Source organism: Takifugu rubripes, chromosome 19 (genome assembly GCF_901000725.2).
Source record: "Takifugu rubripes chromosome 19, fTakRub1.2, whole genome shotgun sequence".
NCBI lineage: Eukaryota > Metazoa > Chordata > Actinopteri > Tetraodontiformes > Tetraodontidae > Takifugu > Takifugu rubripes.
Genome location: NC_042303.1, coordinates 5,824,461 through 5,844,050, shown reverse-complemented (window position 1 = coordinate 5,844,050; position 19,590 = coordinate 5,824,461). Strand labels below are relative to the sequence as shown.

The following is a 19,590-nucleotide window of genomic DNA, read 5'->3' as shown; positions in this document are numbered from 1 at the left end:
GAAAATCTGCCCCCCCCCCCAAAAAAGGCAACTTCAAAATGAGTCACAGTGTAATTTTTTCAGTGACAAATTAGAATTATTTTTCTTTTTTCAACTTCTTGGAATAATGTAGGAAAATGCAACTATTGAGTCATGTACACATAAAACACTTGACAAAAGTAGGAAACTGATGTCTGACTAGCATAGATGTGCGCTGCACCTGGAGTTGTTGGTCAGTTCTCGACAAAATACAAACCACAGGGACATCAACTAGAATGTCAAGCATGGCACCAGTGAATAAAGGAAGATGTAAGCAAGCAAATTTACAACATGCAGAGTACTATTGTGATACACACGTCCTTACACAGACATTAAATCAACAGTATGTCAACTCTGAAAATCCAGACAACAGAGCAATTGAACAGAAGATGTCCTGTGTTACAACCCCACAGGAAAAAAGCAGTAGTTCTGATCATACAAACACTGTACGTTCATTTAAAAATTGATTTTTCTGAACTCCAACATTTAAATTAAGAATATGTTTATCCTCTAACACGTGAGAATGGTGATGCATGATATGACCGGTACTCATACCAAAAACAAAACACACACACACATGCACGCACGCGCACACGCTCTCTCTCTCTCTCTCTCACACACACAGACACACACACACACAAAAGACAGATTTTTGCACAGCATACTGATCATCAGTGAAAGACAAAAATGGCCTCACACACCACACAAACACACACACATATATAATCCATGTGCATTATCACAGCAGGATAAAACCAGAAAGGCCTATCATCTGTACTCTATTCTCTCTTCTCTGTGGAGAAGCAAACCCCAACTGTTTGAATGGCTTCTCTTTTTCTGTCATTAGCTGTTAAGATCCTCATCGTTAAAAGAAGACACAGGACAATTTAATGACTGGACACATTTTCATGCTGTATAAGGTGTCTCTTTTGCTTTGAGTCTGGGTCTTCAAAGAGAATTCCACATGAAGCGGTGGCCGAAGGTAAAGGACATGTCAATGGAGCCTCACAAATGCCACAATAGGCGGCAGTTGTGTGCTCAACACAAAAACATGTGCCAGTCTTCGTATGGGCTCCGACTGTCCACCTCCCCTCTGTGATTGACAAAAAGATCTGAGAAGAAATTGGATTGAATGATGAAGCACATGAATAAATGCGTAAAATTCAAAAAGAAATTGAAATAGGTGAAGAAAATCTGTGCATTTAGAAGCAGTATTAGCCTTCCGAACCTGAAAAATGAAGTTGATGTAGTGATCAGTGGCTAACACTGCTGCAAACATGGAGAAACAACACAATTAATGTCAAGCCCTATGGCACAAGATAGGCATACCAATTATCCATCCATCTACCATCTAGCCATTCATTCATACATTTATTCTGAAATAAACCACACTGAGGGAGCAATTTAGTAAATGTACCATACTATTTTGATTACAATGGCATATGTACCTATATATCACAAAGTGACAGTATTTATTTTTTTGATTAATATCAATAATAACAAAAAAACAAAACACAAAAACCGATATCATCTTCATTTGAGCTAAAGTGACAAATAGCGGTTTGTCTCACCAATGAGAATTTGTGCTCATGTTTGGGTCACTCTGTTTTAGACTGGTTGTCAGTTCCTTTTGGTTCAGTTGTCTTCATTCTGTCATCTTGTTGCTGGAGAAGAGAAGCTGCTGGGAGGGAGGTAACATATGTGTGCACAGATTAATGGAATGGACTGGATGATTAGTGACTGAGAGAAGACATTGCAAATATAATCCTTTTATTGAGTTTGTTAGATTATCATATATCAACAACCTGCTACTGTTGGCTGGGAGCTCAACTCAAGCTGTTGTGATATTAATTGCTCTGAAGCCCAGTTATTCCACCCTATTTCGATTTCCCCTGATTATAGGAAAGTGAGAAACACACAAACTTCTCTAAAAACCTATTTGTTGAAGTTTTAATAAACCAGTAACTGGTTTTCCTCTAAAATTACCTGAGGACGTTTCCTCCAATACAGCTGAATACACAAATGAGTCTTTCTTTAGTGGTGTAACACAAGATATGCTCTCCTGTTGGATAGAGAGGAAATTATGATTATTTGAAGCATTTGGAGCATTTCATGGAATTACATTACATTAATAAAAAGATGCAAATACCACTAAAACCACTATTTCTAAGATTTGTCTAAAAAGAAACCATCTACAAAAGAAGAAAGACATGGTGCAGCTAATAATGAATGATGTAGACAATATATTGATTTTGGAACAGTCCTTTGGTCAGTTACGATAAGCAGCAAAGAACAAATTTAAACAGTGTAAATTTTGCTTCACAGTGGCTTTGAGAAGCAGGTTGCTGTTCAGAGAACATATTTTACATTGTGACATAAGTAAAGGCCTTTGCGGGTCTCCACCCACCTGTCCTGTGTCATACTCCTCCTCTCCCTCATTTTCCTCAACTACACTGGCGAAGCTGCTGGCATTGGAGGACGACCGGGACATATCCTGAGCCTCTGGGATGGATGGTGCCCTGCAACACATCACCAAACTACACACACACACTCGAAGAGTCTTCTTTTTGTGGAATCTACACTTGAAATAACAATCCAGTATGTGCAAACCTAAATTACAACCGTTAAAAATCATAGTCACCTATTTTTAGTGGCAGGAAATTCCGGAGAGCTGGGATTGGATGAGTTTTCTGACTGCTTTTCCATGGTAAACTGGCTGTTGTCCAGGGTTCTCTGGGTACTGGGTGACACCTCCCTGCTGTAAGATTTTCAGGGGGGAGGGTAAGAAAATAAATATTTAAATGTTCAATATGTTTTCCTCTTTTGTTAGTCAGAGGTCAACTGTTGCCTCTGGAGGACACCATTCCATTAAAATAAATCTATTGGTGTGACCGAGATGAACGGTCTGTACTGCTCACATATATTCTATATGATGAAGCTTTTGAAAACTAAAATTAATCCTTTGTATGAAAATTACAAAGCAGAAATTAATTTCAGTAAACTGAGATCGCAACACTAAATTGCAAGCAAAAAACCTTGAACTTCCTTTGGTGTTGGACTGGATTCTTTATTCGTGGCTATAGAATGTGTATTGGCCACTAAAATATCAGGCATGCTTTTTTTAATTGTAAAAATAAATGCCAATAGTCTCACGTAAATTAACAGACAAAGATAAACCCATTAATTCTCTCTAACAATACAGGTAGAATTCATACCAATTTCCATACTAATGGTTCAAAGCTCTTATTTCAAATTTCAGTGTCCGTCTGTCCAGTTCTGCTGCCTGCTCTCACCTCCTCTCTTGAACCTCCTGGATGTTCTCGATACCAATGGCACTGCTGCGACGGGAACTGAATGGCCCAGACTTTTTCCTGGTTGGGCTTTTCCCTGGAATGATCAGTGACTGTGGGGAGAGTAATACTATTCAAAAACTCAAGAATTAGAGCACAATATGTGACACAGAAGCTTTCGATGGTGGATAATTTATGTCGGAATAAGATCGGATAGATGAACTGATGCAGTAAATCCTTTCAGAACATTTTAAACACAATTTTAGATATCCGTTATATATATGAAACAGCTATTGTTATTATTGTCTCATGTCAATGATCCTTTCTAAAATACAAATTACATAATAATTTCTGTCAAAGGCTTTCTGATCTATCCAGTCTAACCAAAAATGTGACATAATGTACAGCTGCCTGCCTGACATACTGAAGCCTTTTTGAGATCCTGTTTTATATTTTCTGATTTCCAAATGACATAATATTTCAGGAAAAATGTTAAGCTACTCAACATAATGAAGTATATGAATCAATCTTGTAGCCCCTACCTAATTTCTCCAGTAGCCTATTATTAATTTTTAAATTTATTATTCTCTTTTTGTATAGATGCAAAATAATTCCATATCATATGACGACAGTAAAAATGTCATTAGTAATGTGAAAGGGATAATTATCAACCTCTTCTATTGTTCCTATTCCTATGGCACTGCCTCTGCGTCCATATTTACTGGGAATTTTCCCTGGAACAAGCAATGACTGGGCCACACGAGACAAGGTGGGGGGAGAAGAGAAATAAGGAATTTGCAGAGTGAAAAAGCAAGAGGACAGAAAACAGAGTACATCATAAAATGTCATGCATACAACAGAACGATTTGAGTTTGAAACATGCCGAACAAGCATGACGATAATAAAAAAGCAGCATTACTGTTTCAGCATGTGAAAATTAGGGCAAAAACAAGTATGGATCCAACATAAGCAGCTGTAACAGGACACAAAGTGTTATTCGGGGAGTGGACATGTCTGGATTCAGGCTGTGTAATTGAGGCACACAAGATGAAAATTGTCACATGTCTGAATCCTGGTTCACTTCTGAGAAACTTTCAGTAATGGGGCTTTTTTTTTTTTTTTTTCAAAAATGCAGGATCCCAAACTGTAATAGGCTGGAACAGAATCAACCCCACTTCTGAAAGACATACAAGCTTAGCAGTGCGCGTCAAGTGTAACTGACGTCTGAGACATGCATACAAAGGCAGGAGGTTGCAGCATTTGAAATGAAAAGGTAATAATAAAATAAGCAGGAAAAAAAATGAGGAAGGGAGTCTGGGTGGTCATACAGTGATCTTCACTTTAATGGGACATTGGAGGAGGGCACTGAAATAAATAAGTCTTCCTACACCAAGAATTAAACTATTCTATTTTCAAAAAAATATAACGGAATTCTATCAATGGATGAGTATAAACAAAACAAATCAGACATAAAAAGGCATTAAAACCAATGAAGATACAAGTAAAATGTTTTAACAGAATAAAGGGATAGCAACACCCTGAGATTTTAAATTTACTGTTTATGCAGAAAACGTAAGGGAATTCAAATTCATTTGAATTTAAAATATGCTGTGTTTTCAAAGTATATATTTGGAAGGTATCAGGTGAGCCAAAATTTGCTACTTACAATCCCTGGGGTTTTGGGACTCTCTGCGGGATTGTGGGTAAAGCTGCCACTGTGACTAGTCGAGACTGTGTGTGATTTCTTGTTACTGAGGCCCATGGCATCCATAGACTGGCTTCTGCTGCGGATGACCCGCTACAGAGAGAGATGAGGAAATTATCTGTCAACCAGTTAGTGTCAATTTAAATGACCATTTCATCCAAATAAGGCTCAAGTTTAGGAACAATTACAGACTATCAGAATGATAGCAAGTATGTTGCTAATATGCAAGTTGTTTTAGGGGATATGGTGCAAAGATGATGATAATAATTTGGTAGTAAAGGACTGTTTTCAAAGAGGGCTCTGTCAAATGATTCACTGAACTCTAAGATTCATTCACTCATTCATTGGCACTGTGTTGTGATTTGCAGTCAGTTCAAACAAAAAAATTGCTTTAGAGCCACAGGTGACTCACACACATCCCATTCTGTGTTGGACAGAACTTTCTGGCTTGCCTTGTGCCTTTTAACTGGTTTTATGTCCAATCAGCAAGACTAAATATGTTGCACATGTCCATTAAACATAATTGCCAGACTAGAGAAAGTTGCCAACTGCACACAACAACTTAATTTGTGAGGTAAAACAAGTTTGTCGCTACCACTCTGTTTGTCTCTTCCTTGTATATGAACAAGAAAACTGAGGCCACATCCAAAACTGAAAAATAATTATTATTTCAATTATTGTAGAAATGATTTTTTGGATCCCAGACCAGTAGACAAATATTAATAATGTTTACTTTCCCTTTATTTATTTACATCAACCTCCACTGCCTCCTGTGACCACATGTCTCTGACAACCAAAACGAGTGGACTGTAAATGATGTGGAACACCTCTGCATGTGTGTGCTTTATAACCACTAGATGAGCACTGCAGATCAGCTGGTTGGAAGAAAATCCTGCAGGGCAGAAATGTAGGCACACAGAAGGTCAGGGAGTATGCTGGGAAAAGCCACATGTCTTCAGTCTAAAAGCAGATATGTAAGAGGAACATTGTGTGTCATTTGAGGGGACAAGTAGCTGAGACAAGAGAGACAGCAGGAGCTAGAGGTGCTTTCCTCCTGGCAGGCGTAACTTTGTGGGGGTGTCAGTGACAACAGCAGGGCTGTGGCGCCAATAGGACTGGAAGGATTTTCTTTTTCATATAATATTTTTAAAATCATATTACATGGAGAAGGGTGTGCTTATATTATAATGGTTAGAGGTTCTAATTAATGTTGAGGGTCAGATGAGGATTTGACAAGAATATTTTTGTCACTTTTGTTTTGATACTAGCAAATAAATCAAATGTGCTGGACTACATGTTGTATATATAAAGACTGACTATATACTGACTACTATCATGAAATGGGACTGAAATGGCTCAGATACTTGCCATACCCAGAATTTTTAAAGTGTTAACAGGTATCACAATGAGAATAAAGATGCAAAAACAACTACTTTTACGGGAGTTAGGTTTTCATAGCTGTCTACAAATGTCCGTATCTACGTACGTCAAATAGCTTTAGGAGTACAAACAAGATCACACGGTGTTATGTTAATGTTATGAGTATCAGTGACGGAGAAAAGTACAGGAGACTGAGAGAAGGTCGATATTTTTGTTCACACAAAAATGCAGAGGGGTGACTTGAGTCTCATCAGTTACACAATGAATAGTGATAAACAGCAAGGGAATGCTGGCTATTAGGAGAAATGCAAACCAAATGACTGGCTCCCTAATGTGGGGACATTAAATTGTCCATCAGCGTTACAGCACTCACCACTGCCTCAGCAGCAGGGCTGTTCTGTAGCACTACTAGTCATTGATAGATGTCGCAGAAAAAAGTGTCTTTCACACTCAACAGGACACTTCCAAGCTTTAATACCAAATACGTCAGTCCAAGTCATGTGAAGAAATCTAATATGACTAATCTTGCAGCCTTGCTATAAAGTTGCATTGCTTAGTTTTTTTTCTATGAATACCCAGAATCCCAACCAAAAGAGTTAAAAAAAATCAAAAAACAGAAGCATCCTGAGTTTCTCCAGTCATCATACAAGCAAAACAGTAACACTGCAACCACATCAAAAAAGGGAATATACAGCACCTTAAAAGATTCAAAGAAGCCACCTCCTCCACCTCCACTGCCGCCGTTCTCCATTTTGTCATCGTCTCCACCCAAACCCATCATGGATTGACTGTTTAGATGTACTTCTTCGTACAAAGTCTCCAACAAGGCCGAGCGTGTCCGCTCCTGATGACAATTGGCAGAGTCAGTTTTCTTAGGTGCTTAATTTTGGGCATGGAAAAACTTAAGCTTGAAAATATTTAGAAACATGAAACCATTTAGGAATTAGGGCATGTATCTATTTTTCCAAAGTGATTACACAGGTTTGTATCCGTTTTTAGCGCAGACTATCTCCCATATAACACATGACCTTGAATGCGGGTGAACACATGCTTCTAGTCTACGCCTGTGTATACAAACGGTAGAGAGTAAACAAATGGACTGATGCACAATGAATGTTCAAATGACTTTCCCTCGCTTCCCTAATTGACAAAAGAGATCACGTAACTCCTGTAATGGCGTCTCTTCATTGGCTGCCCGTTAAATTTAGAATAATTTTTAAAACCCTTCTTTTGACCTACAAGGTCCTCAGAGGCCTAGCTCCAGCCTACCTGGAGGAGCTAGTGATACCTTATCAGCCCAATAGACCGCTCCGCTCTCAGAATGCTGGTCTACTTGTGGTTCCCGGAGTTTCTAGGAGTAGAATGGGGGGTCGAGCATTTAGCTACCAGGCCCCCCTGCTATGGAACCAGCTCCCTGTCCAGGTGCGAGAGGCCGACTCCATCGCTACTTTTAAGATTAGGCTTAAAACCTACCTCTTTGAAAAAGCTTATTGTTACTAATTCTGTAGTTCCAGTTACTATTATAGACAGACAAATTATCATACTTAGGGGGTCGTCTAATCATTAGGTTAACATCTTAGCTATGCTGTTATAGGTCAAGGCTGCCGGGGTCCAGAAACATGATCACCTGACAGGCCTCTGTCACCCCACTGGGTCATGGTTTCCTTTCCTCTTCTCTCCTTTCCTCCTCCTCATCAAGCAGGCTAGTCATGCTAATTCTTGTGTAGTTTTTCTGCTTCTCGCCCTCCCCCCTTCTGTATTCATTTACAGGTATCGCCGCCTTCGGAGCTGCATGACGACCTCCGGCCCCGCTGACCCGCTGTATAAATAGTGTATTTTTGTATGTGTTTCTCTCCTCTCCTCTCCTCTCCTCTCCTCTCCTCTCCTCTCCTCTCCTCTCCTCTCCTCTCCTCTCCTCTCCTCTCCTCTCCTCTCCTCTCCTCTCCCTCTGTAGGGTCCCCCTACATGAGCCTGGTCCTGCTCAAGGTTTCTTCCTGTTAAAGGGGAGTTTTTCCTTGCCACTGTTGCTTGTCTGGGGTTAGGCCCTGGGATTCTGGAAAGCGCTTTGAAACAATTTTGATTGTAGAAGACGCTATATAAATAAAGATTGATTAATTGATTGATGGTTGCATTGTAGACCCTTCTGGAAGACTATACATTTGTGGGAATACATTTTCAACAAACATTTATCAAATGTCACTGTGCACAAACCCACACGTCTGTTTGTTCTATGCCCTTTTGAAATTTAACTCATCTTTAATGTCTTTACTGACAGTAGCACAGGACCAGTATTAGTTTTGTACTCATACTGTTCAAACTGAAAGACTTGATGCATGTCTTGCAGGAGGCAAGTTAATGTTTTCACCTGAAATAATATCCCGCCCTAAAACATCTGGCATATTAAACAAACTGGCATATGCACATGCAAACAAAGCAGGCATCCGTGACTTTTGCACAGTTTATGTCGCAGTACTCACTTTCAACTTGGCAAACTTCTCAGCCTTGTAGCAAGCATATTCTGCATTAATGAGCTTAGTGAAGAGTAGCTCCCGGAACTCAAGACCCTGACAAAGGTAAAAGTAGAAATGGAACATCAGAGTGAATGGAATTGTATGATGCATACATGGAAAGAAATTTACTTATTTATAAAATATGTGACAACTTGCAGACCTTTTTGAAGATGGCAGGGTTGGGCAGGGCAGGCCCAAAGAAAGGTACATCATCCCGAGCTGTCACAGATACCTAGAGATCAATGATATGATAAAGGATAAATACAGTGCAGCTGAATTAAATTGCTTCAACACTTGGCTTTCCTGACAGACATAATCTAATCACCCACAATAGATTGTTACGATCCAACAATCTGATTAGTAACTTTGCATCCTGACATTGATGTTACTCTTCATCACAGATGCACATCAATATGAATTTTTACTTTTATGTTTTAGTGATTTAGCACACACTGAGACAGTGAGGGACACAATTAAGCCATTATGCAATTGAGACCACTGTAAATAAAATACTACCTTCCAGTCCTAAACTACCTAGTACAAGTGGTACTACCAACTAACAGTGCAGAGCTTTGGAGAGGGGGTCAAAGTGACATAAATGGGAGAGAAAGAGAAAGGAGGTTGCGTACTGTTACGGCTGATCATGCTGTTAGGAGGGCAGATGCTCTCTGAAGAGCTGCATCTTCAAGGTTTCTGAAGAAAGAGAGGGTTTACCCTGCTCTGTCAGAGCTTGGAAGGTCATTTCAAATAGTCTGAATTGCCGTGCCTGCACAGACGGCTTGGTCAGCCGACTCAAATGTTGGAATGCAACAGAGGAGGGGCAGCATGGGCTTGAACAAGATTGTGCAAGTACTATGTAGGTCAGCATAAGTGGCTTGAACTTAATGTTGGTAGCTACAGGTACACAGTGGAGTTCAGTCAGCAGCGGGGTGATGTGTGCACAGTTCAGTTGGTTGAAGACGAGAACAAGTCCCAGCAGATGCGTGGCATGGTTGGTCAGGAATGGCCTGAATTTTCTGATGTTGCATAAGGCAAAGTGGCACGACTGGGAGACTAAGGATACATGATCAGAAAAATCAGTTGATTATCAATGATGACTCCAAGATTTTGAACAGCCTTAGTAGGAGCAAAACCCAAGGTGCCAATGTTGATGTCAATGTTGTGATGAATGGATTGCTTGGCTGGGAAAACCAGGAGCTCAGTTTTAGGTTAAGTTAGAGGTGGTGGTCCTGCATCCTAAGGGAGAGTTTTAGATGGTTATGGACTCGTGGGATTCCATAATTATACAAAGGGGCAGTAAACAGTGAACAATGAACATACATGATTTAGAAATAGACAATCCGACCAGTCCCACCATCATGTCCAGAAGGTCGTGAGGTATGGAATAAGTGTAGTTGGCAGAGAGTGCAGCTGGGGTGGTAGTGGTATAAGTATAAATCAAGTATTTCTACAGCTAAAAGAGGCAACTCATTGCAAAGTCACTTCCAATGGTAGATCCCTCCCCCAGCACAATAATGTGCTTAGCCAGACTATGACTCAAAGAACAAGACATGCTTAAGGCTTATATCTGACCGCCTAATGAACTCAGATGCGAACATTATCAGGAATGCTTTTGAACCATGGATGAACACCACACCCAACAAGACTCAAATGACCCATGCAATTTCCATGTTGAATTTAGCATAGGATGACGTCAGAGGTCATCTGTCAAGGTGAAGACAGGTTAGAGCTGAAGGCAAAACATAAAGTAGGGAATTGGTTTTAACACTTGATGCACCTTAGTGTAGTTTTTTGACAACAAAGATTAAGATTAAGATTAAAGATTAACATTAAAACTTGGCTAGGATATATTTTATTGATTATGCCTAAATTCAATTATTCTCTCTATTGTTAGGTGTACAGATTAAGAGACTTGCACAAATGCCAGGAAGTTCTGGGCCTTTTGACTGTCATTATAATCACACATGTGATCTATACTGTCATTCTGACACATTATAATGATTTTACCATACATATGTAACTAATCTAATGAGCTGCCTTCAAAATACAGAGAAACTAGGTTTTAAGCCAGATGCACCTAAGAAGCCATCAGTACCCAGAAGAGCTTCATCATGTAAAGGTGAAGGGCTGATAACTTGAAAAATGCATGGCAAAAAAAAAAAAAAGCTGAATGCCCAAAAAAACAGTGGGGGTGTTGGGCTTCACATAAAAGACAATTGTTTTTTATAATAAATTGTGTGTTTTATTTATGTTTCCATTGTATTATTATTATTATTATTATTATTATTATTATTTGTATTAAAAATATTGAATAATCCAAGGACAGCTGGGCTCTGTTGGTTTTAATTTTATGTCTTCAATAGAGAGTCTCCTCTCTAATTTTGGATGTTATGCTGTAATATGTTTACATAAGTGCGTGTTTGAATTCTGCAACAATAAATTGCAGCCTTGTCTGATTGGTCATTTTATGAGCAGACAGCCATAAAGAGAAGCCCAAATCTAGAAGAGTTTGCTTCTGCTGTGTTGCAGTGCTTGATAGATGACAGATGTTAGTGGTTATCATCTGAGAGCCAGGAGGGAATCACTGGAGAAATACCTGCCAGGTAAAGAGGGGGCCTGCAGCTTTAAGGAGGAAGAGGAAGAGGAAAAAGCGGAGGTCTCCCACACGCAGAGAGGGCCTGCAATTTTTCCCCTTCCTGTCCTGACCCCATGTGAGCACATTCATTTGAAATGTACCTCACAGTGATATGTGGTTTATGCCTTACAGTGTAAATGTTTTTGAATGAGCTATATACTGTACATATACATACATACATACATACATACATACACAAACACACACACACACACACACACACACACACACACATATATATATATATATATATACAGTATATATATATATATATATATATGAAACCTTTTGGGAAACTTTTTGGAGTCAAGTGATGAAAGTGTAAATATTTTTAAAGAAACTCATTACTACAAAATAATAATGAAGGCTGTATGTTGCTGATTATTGTAATGCTTCTGACTTGAAAACTAACCTTGTATGTGACATTGTTCGTGCCCGCGTTCTCCACCTGCACTACAACATATGCATGCAGAAAGTTGGACTGTATCATGTCTGGAACAAATGGGGTGTTTTCCTCCTGGAATACAATGGCTACGATGTCATTTCCTATGTGCCTCTTCCTCTGGAGCTGAATGTTAGAGAAAGTAAAATCAGTAGCCAGTTTCACAAGTACACAGTACACAGCACACAGACCTATCCCAGAATTTATCACTTTCAAGATTTGACAATATAAACATGGCTAAATTTAGGAAATTAGTCTTAAGATTGAAGAGAAAACAAAAGCAAAATTTACACAAAACTGTAGGACTGACATAATATCAGATTGATCAAACTTATAAAGGTTAATAAAAAATATATAACATATAGATTATTTTGATAAATTTTCATTATTTGTGAAAACATATTAACACACCTGGTCATTTCCCAACATATTTTGACTTACACCTATCATATAGTAAATACTGTATATAAGCAGTCCTATTGCAAGGTTGCATACATACATATGCTGCATTTATTTGTACTATAGACTTTCCAAGTTCCAAGTTGGAAGTTTCAGCTGAAACACCCTTGAGGTCAGATTTCCTACTCGGAAAGTCAGAGATTCATCACTACCCCCGAGTTAGCTTTTAAAGATGGCTGCGCCGAGTGTAAACAGTAAACAAAGCACTTCCCATTTAATACCTTTTGGAAACAACAAAATGGGACGAGAGAAGAAAAAGGCTAAGTTACGCATTTTGTGTTTCCTCTTCATCAAGTGTTTGAAATTTGAAAAAGGACCCCATATTTGTTTTGACCCCAAGTTGTTTATTTTTGGACAAGCAGAATTGCTTTCGTGGAGGTTGCATCTTGTTTTCCTATTTTGTAACTGAAACACTGAAAACAATAAAAATTCGACTATGATGTCATTCCCAGGATGGACTTCCAAGGTATATAGAACACAGCAATAGTAGCTTGCTTAATGATCAAAGCCCATTGGATTTAATCTTTGGATGAACGAAAGTCAAAGTTGCCCAGGAATCGAGAATCACCAAAAATTTATTTAGCTCCTCCTTGGCCCATCAACACATTTAACAGACATCTAAACCTCCTTGGCATAGTTAATGAATGGATTAGTTAAAGAGTTGGGGGGCTAAGGCAATGAAATAGTATTAAATGGAGAGCCAAGACATTATTGAGATGCTTGAGAACATGTAAACCCCCCCTGTTTTACAGCTCTATCTGGTTACTCCTCTACTGTAGGTCTTACTGTTGTGACTCCTACTCTGGCCCCACCTCCTCCTGGGCAATCAGCTCAACCACCACCACCTGGGCCCTCTCCTTCAGCTGCACCCAATCCGCCCAAACGACTCTGCACCCATAAAAGGCCCCTATGCACTCAGGCCAGTGCTTGATCTTACTGATGTTTTTGGCAACACTTCCCGTCGACCCAGCATCTCTCCAGGCTCCCCAGCGACTCCCTGCGTCTCCCTGCGTCTCCCTGCGTCTTCCAGCGACTCCCTGCGACTCCCAGCGTCTCCCCCGGCTCCTCTGCAACCTTCCTAGCCCCTCTTCCTCTGACCTCTTCCTCTTCCCCTTCCTCGGACGGATTTCTCCTGGCCTCTGGACACTTGGACTCCCCCACAGACTCTCGCCCCTGGATCTCGAACTTGGTTCGTCTGCCGCATCACGCACCTATAGTTTGTCTCGGCCTCTCTCATTTAGTTTCTTCCCTCCTGGTTTTTTTTGCTTCATTAAACCGTCTGAGTTTACTTTTAATTCCCGTGTCTGTCTGCCTTCTTTGGGGTTCCGCCACACTTGACCGCCAGTCCTCTCGAGCTTAACACTTACAGGTGTTTGAGATTTTTTTAAAAAAAAGAAGGAATAAAAAACACAGATAGGAAAATAGCAACAAAAGCATCATTGCTCTGGCACCTGACAGCATGGATTCTTAAGGAACTACAAAAATGAATCTGTATGAGCTGTATAAACCTTTTTCCAACTACAATAAGGCTGGGACTTAGAATCAATAACATTAGTGTCAGAACAGTATGAAAAGTATTTTTGGAACTGCTTAAAAACAACTTTGTGAAAACAAACATGTAATATTCCAACTTAAAGGTCTGTATTTCTCTGAAACATAGACTCTCGTGTTCAGTGTAATGAAGAGTCTCGAGTTGTGTCTGTGTAGATTCTCAATCATCCAGGTCATTGTATCCAAGGTAGTTTTCTATGTCAACTGGACTGGGTTTCTTCTCTTGAAGACGTTTCGCCTTCTATCCAAAAGGCTTCTTCAGTTCTGAAATTGCTGGGGAGAGAGCTTGAAAATATATAGCCCCTGTGAACCATCTGCATGCTAATGATCTGGGTGGTCACCTGAGAGTCGTTAGCAGGGTCGTTGGTCGGGTCGTTCACCTAGTTTCTGTTGAGGTGTCTCCCCTTTGTCTGCTGGATCACATGGTGGTGAGTCACTGGGTCTCCTGGAATGGTGTGAATGTTTGTTTTGCTGTTGGAAGGAGTGGAGGACTGCATTGTATGTGGGTGATAGGAAGTGCATCAGGCCACCACCTCTGTTTAAGGATGTTTTTTCCAATTTGACATGGATAGGTTCCTTGACACCCCTTTCAAACCAGCGGTCTTCTCTGGCCAGTATCCGTACTTGGCTGACCTCGAAGGAGTGCCCACTTTCCTTTAAGTGTAAGTGGACTGCTGAATCCTGACCCGAAGAGGTGGCGCGTCAGTGTTGTGCCATTCTTCTGTGGAGAGGTTGTTTGGTTTCCCCAATATACAGTTCCTTGCATTTCTCCAGGCACTGTATAGCATAAACAACATTACTTTGTTTGGGTCTTGGTGTCTTGTCCTTTGGGTGTACCAACCTCTGTCTGAGAGTGTTGCTGGGTTTGAACCCAGCAACACAGCAACAAGCTTAGCTACCAAAGAAGAGACTCCTTTTAACCTATTGTGTTATTTCTTTCCTTTGGTCACTATTTCCAGCTCAGGTCCCCAGTTGATGGTCGGAAAGTAGAGTGATTAGTTAATTTAACCAATATGTAACCTGTGTGCTACCCCATAATCACGACTGTGCTTAATCCCAAATGAATAAACACAAAAATGGTCACTGATTTTAGATAGTAAATATTAATGAAAGACTATAGGGCTTCTATGTATTTATTTGAAATAATGCACTGGGACAATAAAGACAAAGAACTATTTACAACTGTACAAAAAGGGATCTGCCGGTAGACTGTCAGTTCTCTAAAACTGCCAAATCTGACTAAAGTGTTTACTCCCTCAATTAGGGAAATCCATAGAAGTGTTCCTACAAATTAAGAATTTTATTTGAACCATGGTTTTATTCATTTGCAGTCTAAAAACAATTCTAGCATCATCCTGTTAAACAGGCAATGTGAGGTTAAGATAATCTGAGCACAATTCAGGACGATGTTTTGCACACACAGAAGTAGTTAAAATACAAATGTATTAAAATTCCCCTCCTGGGCTACCACCTTATCGTGGTGGAGGGGTTTGCGTGTCCCAATGATCCTAGGAGCTCCATTGTCTGGGGCTTTATGACCCTGGTAGGGCCACCCATGGCAAACAGGTCCTAGGTGAGGGACCAGACAAAGCGTAGCCCAAGACCCCCTTATGATAGGATAAGGATAAAAAACTTTATTGATCCCACATCGGGGAAATTGCACATTACAGCAGTAGCCCATGGTGTACAATACAGGAAGTACTAGAAGAAAAAAAAGACTCTTCTATTATGTACATTGCTATGTACATTGTACAGTATATACAGAAATTTAAATGTAGAGGAGTGTCGGACAGTGTGAAGAAAAATTAAGGTGCAAAACAACATTGGTCCTACGTTTCCCTTGCCCGGATGCGGGTCACCGGGGCCCCCTCCTGGAGCCAGACCTTGGGGCTGGGCACGTTGGCGAGCGCCTGGTGGCCGGACCTCTGCCCATGGAGTCTGGCCAGGCACAGCCCGAAGAGGCAACATGGGACCCCCTTCCCGTGGGCCCACCACCTGCAGGAGGGGCCAAGGGGGTCGTGTGCATTGTGTGTTAGGTAGTGGCCAAAGGCAGGGACCTTGGTGGTCTGATCTCCGGCTGCATAAACTGGCTCTAGGGACATGGAATGTCACCTCTCTGGTGGGAAAGGAGCCTGAGCTGGTGCGCGAGGTTGAGAAGTTCCGACTAGATATAGTCAGCCTCACCTCGACGCATGGCAAGGGCTCTGGAACCAGTCTTCTCGAGAGGGGTTGGGCTCTCTACCACTCTGGAGTTGCTGATGGTGAGGGGCGACTGGCAGGGGTGGCAATTCTCGTTGCTCCCCAGCTCAGTGCCTGTATATTGGAGTTTACCCTGGTGGATGAGAGGGTAGCCTACCTTCGCCTTCGGGTGGGGGACGGATCGTGACTGTTGTTTGAGCCTATGGCCCAAACAGCAGTTCAGCGTATCCACCCTTTTTGGAGTCCTTAGAGGGAGAGCTGGAGAGCGCTCCTTCTGGGGGCTCACTCGTCCTCCTGGGTGACTTCAATGCTCATGTTGGCAGCGACAGTGTGACCTGGAGAGGTGTGATTGGGAAGAACGGCCCCCCTGATCTGAACCCGAATGGTGTTTTGTTATTGGACTTCTGTGCTCATCTCAGATTGTCCATAACAAACACCTTGTTCAGGCATAAAGGCGTCCACATGTGCACTTGGCACCAGGACGCCTTAGACCGCAGATTGATGATCGACTTTGTGATCATGTCATCGGATTTGCGGCCACTTGTTCTGGACACCCGGGTGAAGAGAGGGGCAGAGCTGTCAACTGATCACCACCGAGTGCTGACTTGGCTCCGATGGTGGGGAAGGATGCCGGACAGACCCAGCAGACCCTCACAATACGTTTGGGTCTGCGCCTGGCAGAGTCTCCTGTCAGAAGGAGCTTCAACTCACACCTCCGGGAGAGCTTTGACCATGCCCAAGTCCAAGTGGACCATGTTCCGTGCCTCCATTGTTGAGGCGGCTGACCGGTGCTGTGGCTGCAAGGTGGTTGGTGCCTGTCGTGGCGGCAATGCCGTCAGGCTGAAGAAGGAGTTGTATCGGGCCTTATTGGCCTGTGGGACTCCTGAGGCAGCAGATAGGTACCGGCAGGCCAAGCAGAGTGCAGCTATGGCGGTTGCCGAGGCAAAGACCCAGGCATGGGAAGAGTTCGGTGAGGCCATGGAGAACAACTTCCGGACGGCTTCGAAAAGGTTCTGGACCACCATCCGGCATCTGAGGAAGGGGAAGCAGTGCACTGTCAACACTGTGTATAGTGGCGATGGTGTGCTGCTGACCTCAACATGGGATGTTGTGGATCGGTGGAAGCAATTCTTCGAAGACCTCCTTAATCCCCCAGGGACAGGCTCTCGTATCTCCGGGGATGAAGTTGCCGAGGTAGTCAAAAAACTCCTCAGTGGCAAGGCTCCGGGGGTGGATGAGATCCCCCCAGAGTTCCTTAAGGCTCTGGATGTTGTAGGGCTGTCGTGGTTGACTCGAGTCTGCAACATTGCGTGGACATCAGGGGCGGTGCCGCTGGATTGGCAGACCGGGGTGGTAGTCCCTCTTTCTAAGAAGGGGGACCGGAGGGTGTGTTCCAACTATAGGGGAATCACACTCCTCAGCCTTCTTGGTAAGGTCTATTCAGGGGTACTGGAGAGGAGGGTCCGCCGGATAGACGAACCTCAGATTCAGGAGGAGCAATGTGGTTTTCGTCCTGGGCGTGGAACGGTGGACCAGCTCTACACCCTCAGCAGGGTCTTAGAGCAGGATGGAGCAGGAGATTGACAGGCGAATTGGTGCGGCATCCGCAGTAATGCGGACTCTGCACCGGTCAATCTTTGTTCCTACCCTCACCTATGGTCATGAGCTTTGGGTAATGACCGAAAGAACAAGATCACGGGTACAAGTGGCCGAAATGAGCTTCCTCCGTAGGGTGGCTGGGCTCTACCTCAGAGATAGGGTGAGAAGCTCTGCCATCCGGAAGGAGCTCGGAGTAGAGCCGCTGCTCCTCCGTGTTGAGAGGAGCCAGATGAGGTGGCTTGGGCATCTAGTTAGGATGCCCCCTGGACGCTTCCCTGGTGAGGTGTTCAGGGCATGTCTCCTGTAGGAGACCCCCGGGAAGACCCAGGACACGTTGGAGAGACTATGTCTCTTGACTGGTCTGGGAACGCCTGGGGATCCCCCCGGATGAGCTGGAAGAAGTAGCTGGGAAGAGGGAAGTCTGGGCTTCTCTTCTTAGGCTGCTGCCCCCGCGACCTGACCCCGAATAAGCGGTAGAGGGTGTTTGGATGGATGGAAGTATTAAAATTAGAGGTAATTTGTTTGTGATTTTCTGTTCTCAGACAAAGGCATCAATGGTAAAATGAAAATAAAAATACTTTCTTTTGAGAAAGCAGTCAAATTGTTACCATGAATAATAAACTAAAATGTTCTTGCACAGGCAATTTTATATCACAACTATGAATGCTTCCACTTAGCAATTATTAGGGCCGAGATGAAGTTGAAATGCAAATCTATGTGACACACCACGATGGAAGCTTGCCGGCTGAAACGCCAAACACCAAAGATCCAACAACTTCCTCAGGTTTCCCTATTGTGTCTGGCAATACAATAATACAAACAATGCAACATCCTTGTGTGTTTTTTCCTTCTCAATACAGGACATCCAATTTGTCTTGATGCACACAATCACACCATAATTATGAAAACACTTACTGTATGTCATCAAAGGCAATTCTGTGGTCTCACTAATTATTCAAACAAGGTACAGTATTTTAAAGAAACAGTCATCCACATATTATTGAGTCAACCATAGCTTAAAACATTGGCCTTTAATGAAAAATTGATTTTATATCACATTAAGTTTAACATCTTCAATCGTCAATTCCATGTTTACTGAATAGTTCGATAAAGATTCCTATTTTGCTAATGCTTCACCAAACTTAGAAAGTGTGTATTCATGTATACTGTAAATGCTTCATTAGCAGATGTTATTGTGGAAGTCAAAGGGAGACACTATTGCAAATTAATTATTGAAGTGAAATTACTTGTCCTGGAAACACTAATTAGCTATGCTGCTGAATGATTAAGCAATGTCACTGTACCTGCTGTGAGTCTCCTTCTGTGTAAGGCAGCTTGGTGGACACATGGAACATAATCTCTTTATTATGGAAACTTGTGTAGACCGATTCCGTCCCCGTCTGCCCATGACTGACATCTAGCCCTCCCCGGAACCTGGAGAGAGAAGAAAGGAGAGACTGGGCCAGGTGATAGGAGGACAGAGGATAGAGAGCACAAACATGACAGCAAAGGGGCTATTGAGATCAGTGGAAGACAGAAGAGCAGCATTACAAGAGCAATTTTCAGAACAGTCAGTCTACCCTCATCCATCTTTGTGGAACGACAAGGGCATTTTGTCTGTTCAATCAATCACTCTGACCATACCACCATACATTTCAGGACATTCCCAAGTTCTTTTTTACAGAGATTCATTTAAAGCTCACTCTGATGAATAGCAAAGTGTCCAACTGATTTTGCCTGACAGAAATCGGGTGAAATGCTACAGTAATAGTACAGTAGTACAGATTTAACAGAAACCAAAA

General features: G+C 42.0%; 1 protein-coding gene across 9 annotated transcripts in view; it reads right to left on the bottom strand.

The window, feature by feature from the left end:
* Positions 1-470: 470 nt before the first annotated feature.
* rap1gapb (RAP1 GTPase activating protein b) overlaps positions 471-19,590 on the bottom strand; it is a 134,688-nt gene continuing 115,568 nt past the window's right edge. For 5 of the 9 annotated variants that reach the window (XM_029826434.1, XM_029826433.1, XM_029826436.1 and 2 more), the window contains 15 exons: positions 19,093-19,222; positions 11,951-12,106; positions 9,064-9,135; positions 8,871-8,957; positions 7,091-7,237; positions 4,975-5,106; positions 3,981-4,058; positions 3,312-3,421; positions 2,660-2,776; positions 2,426-2,555; positions 2,005-2,080; positions 1,824-1,910; positions 1,590-1,699; positions 1,247-1,287; positions 471-1,130 (listed from right to left, as the gene is read on the bottom strand). In XM_029826434.1, coding sequence (XP_029682294.1) covers positions 1,617-1,699; positions 1,824-1,910; positions 2,005-2,080; positions 2,426-2,555; positions 2,660-2,776; positions 3,312-3,421; positions 3,981-4,058; positions 4,975-5,106; positions 7,091-7,237; positions 8,871-8,957; positions 9,064-9,135; positions 11,951-12,106; positions 19,093-19,222 — 1,405 coding nt within the window. In that variant the 3' untranslated portion in view covers positions 471-1,130; positions 1,247-1,287; positions 1,590-1,616. The remainder of the gene's footprint in view (positions 1,131-1,246; positions 1,288-1,589; positions 1,700-1,823; positions 1,911-2,004; positions 2,081-2,425; positions 2,556-2,659; positions 2,777-3,311; positions 3,422-3,980; positions 4,059-4,974; positions 5,107-7,090; positions 7,238-8,870; positions 8,958-9,063; positions 9,136-11,950; positions 12,107-19,092; positions 19,223-19,590) is intronic. The other 4 variants (XM_029826437.1, XM_029826429.1, XM_029826430.1 and 1 more) reach the window with 4 other exon arrangements.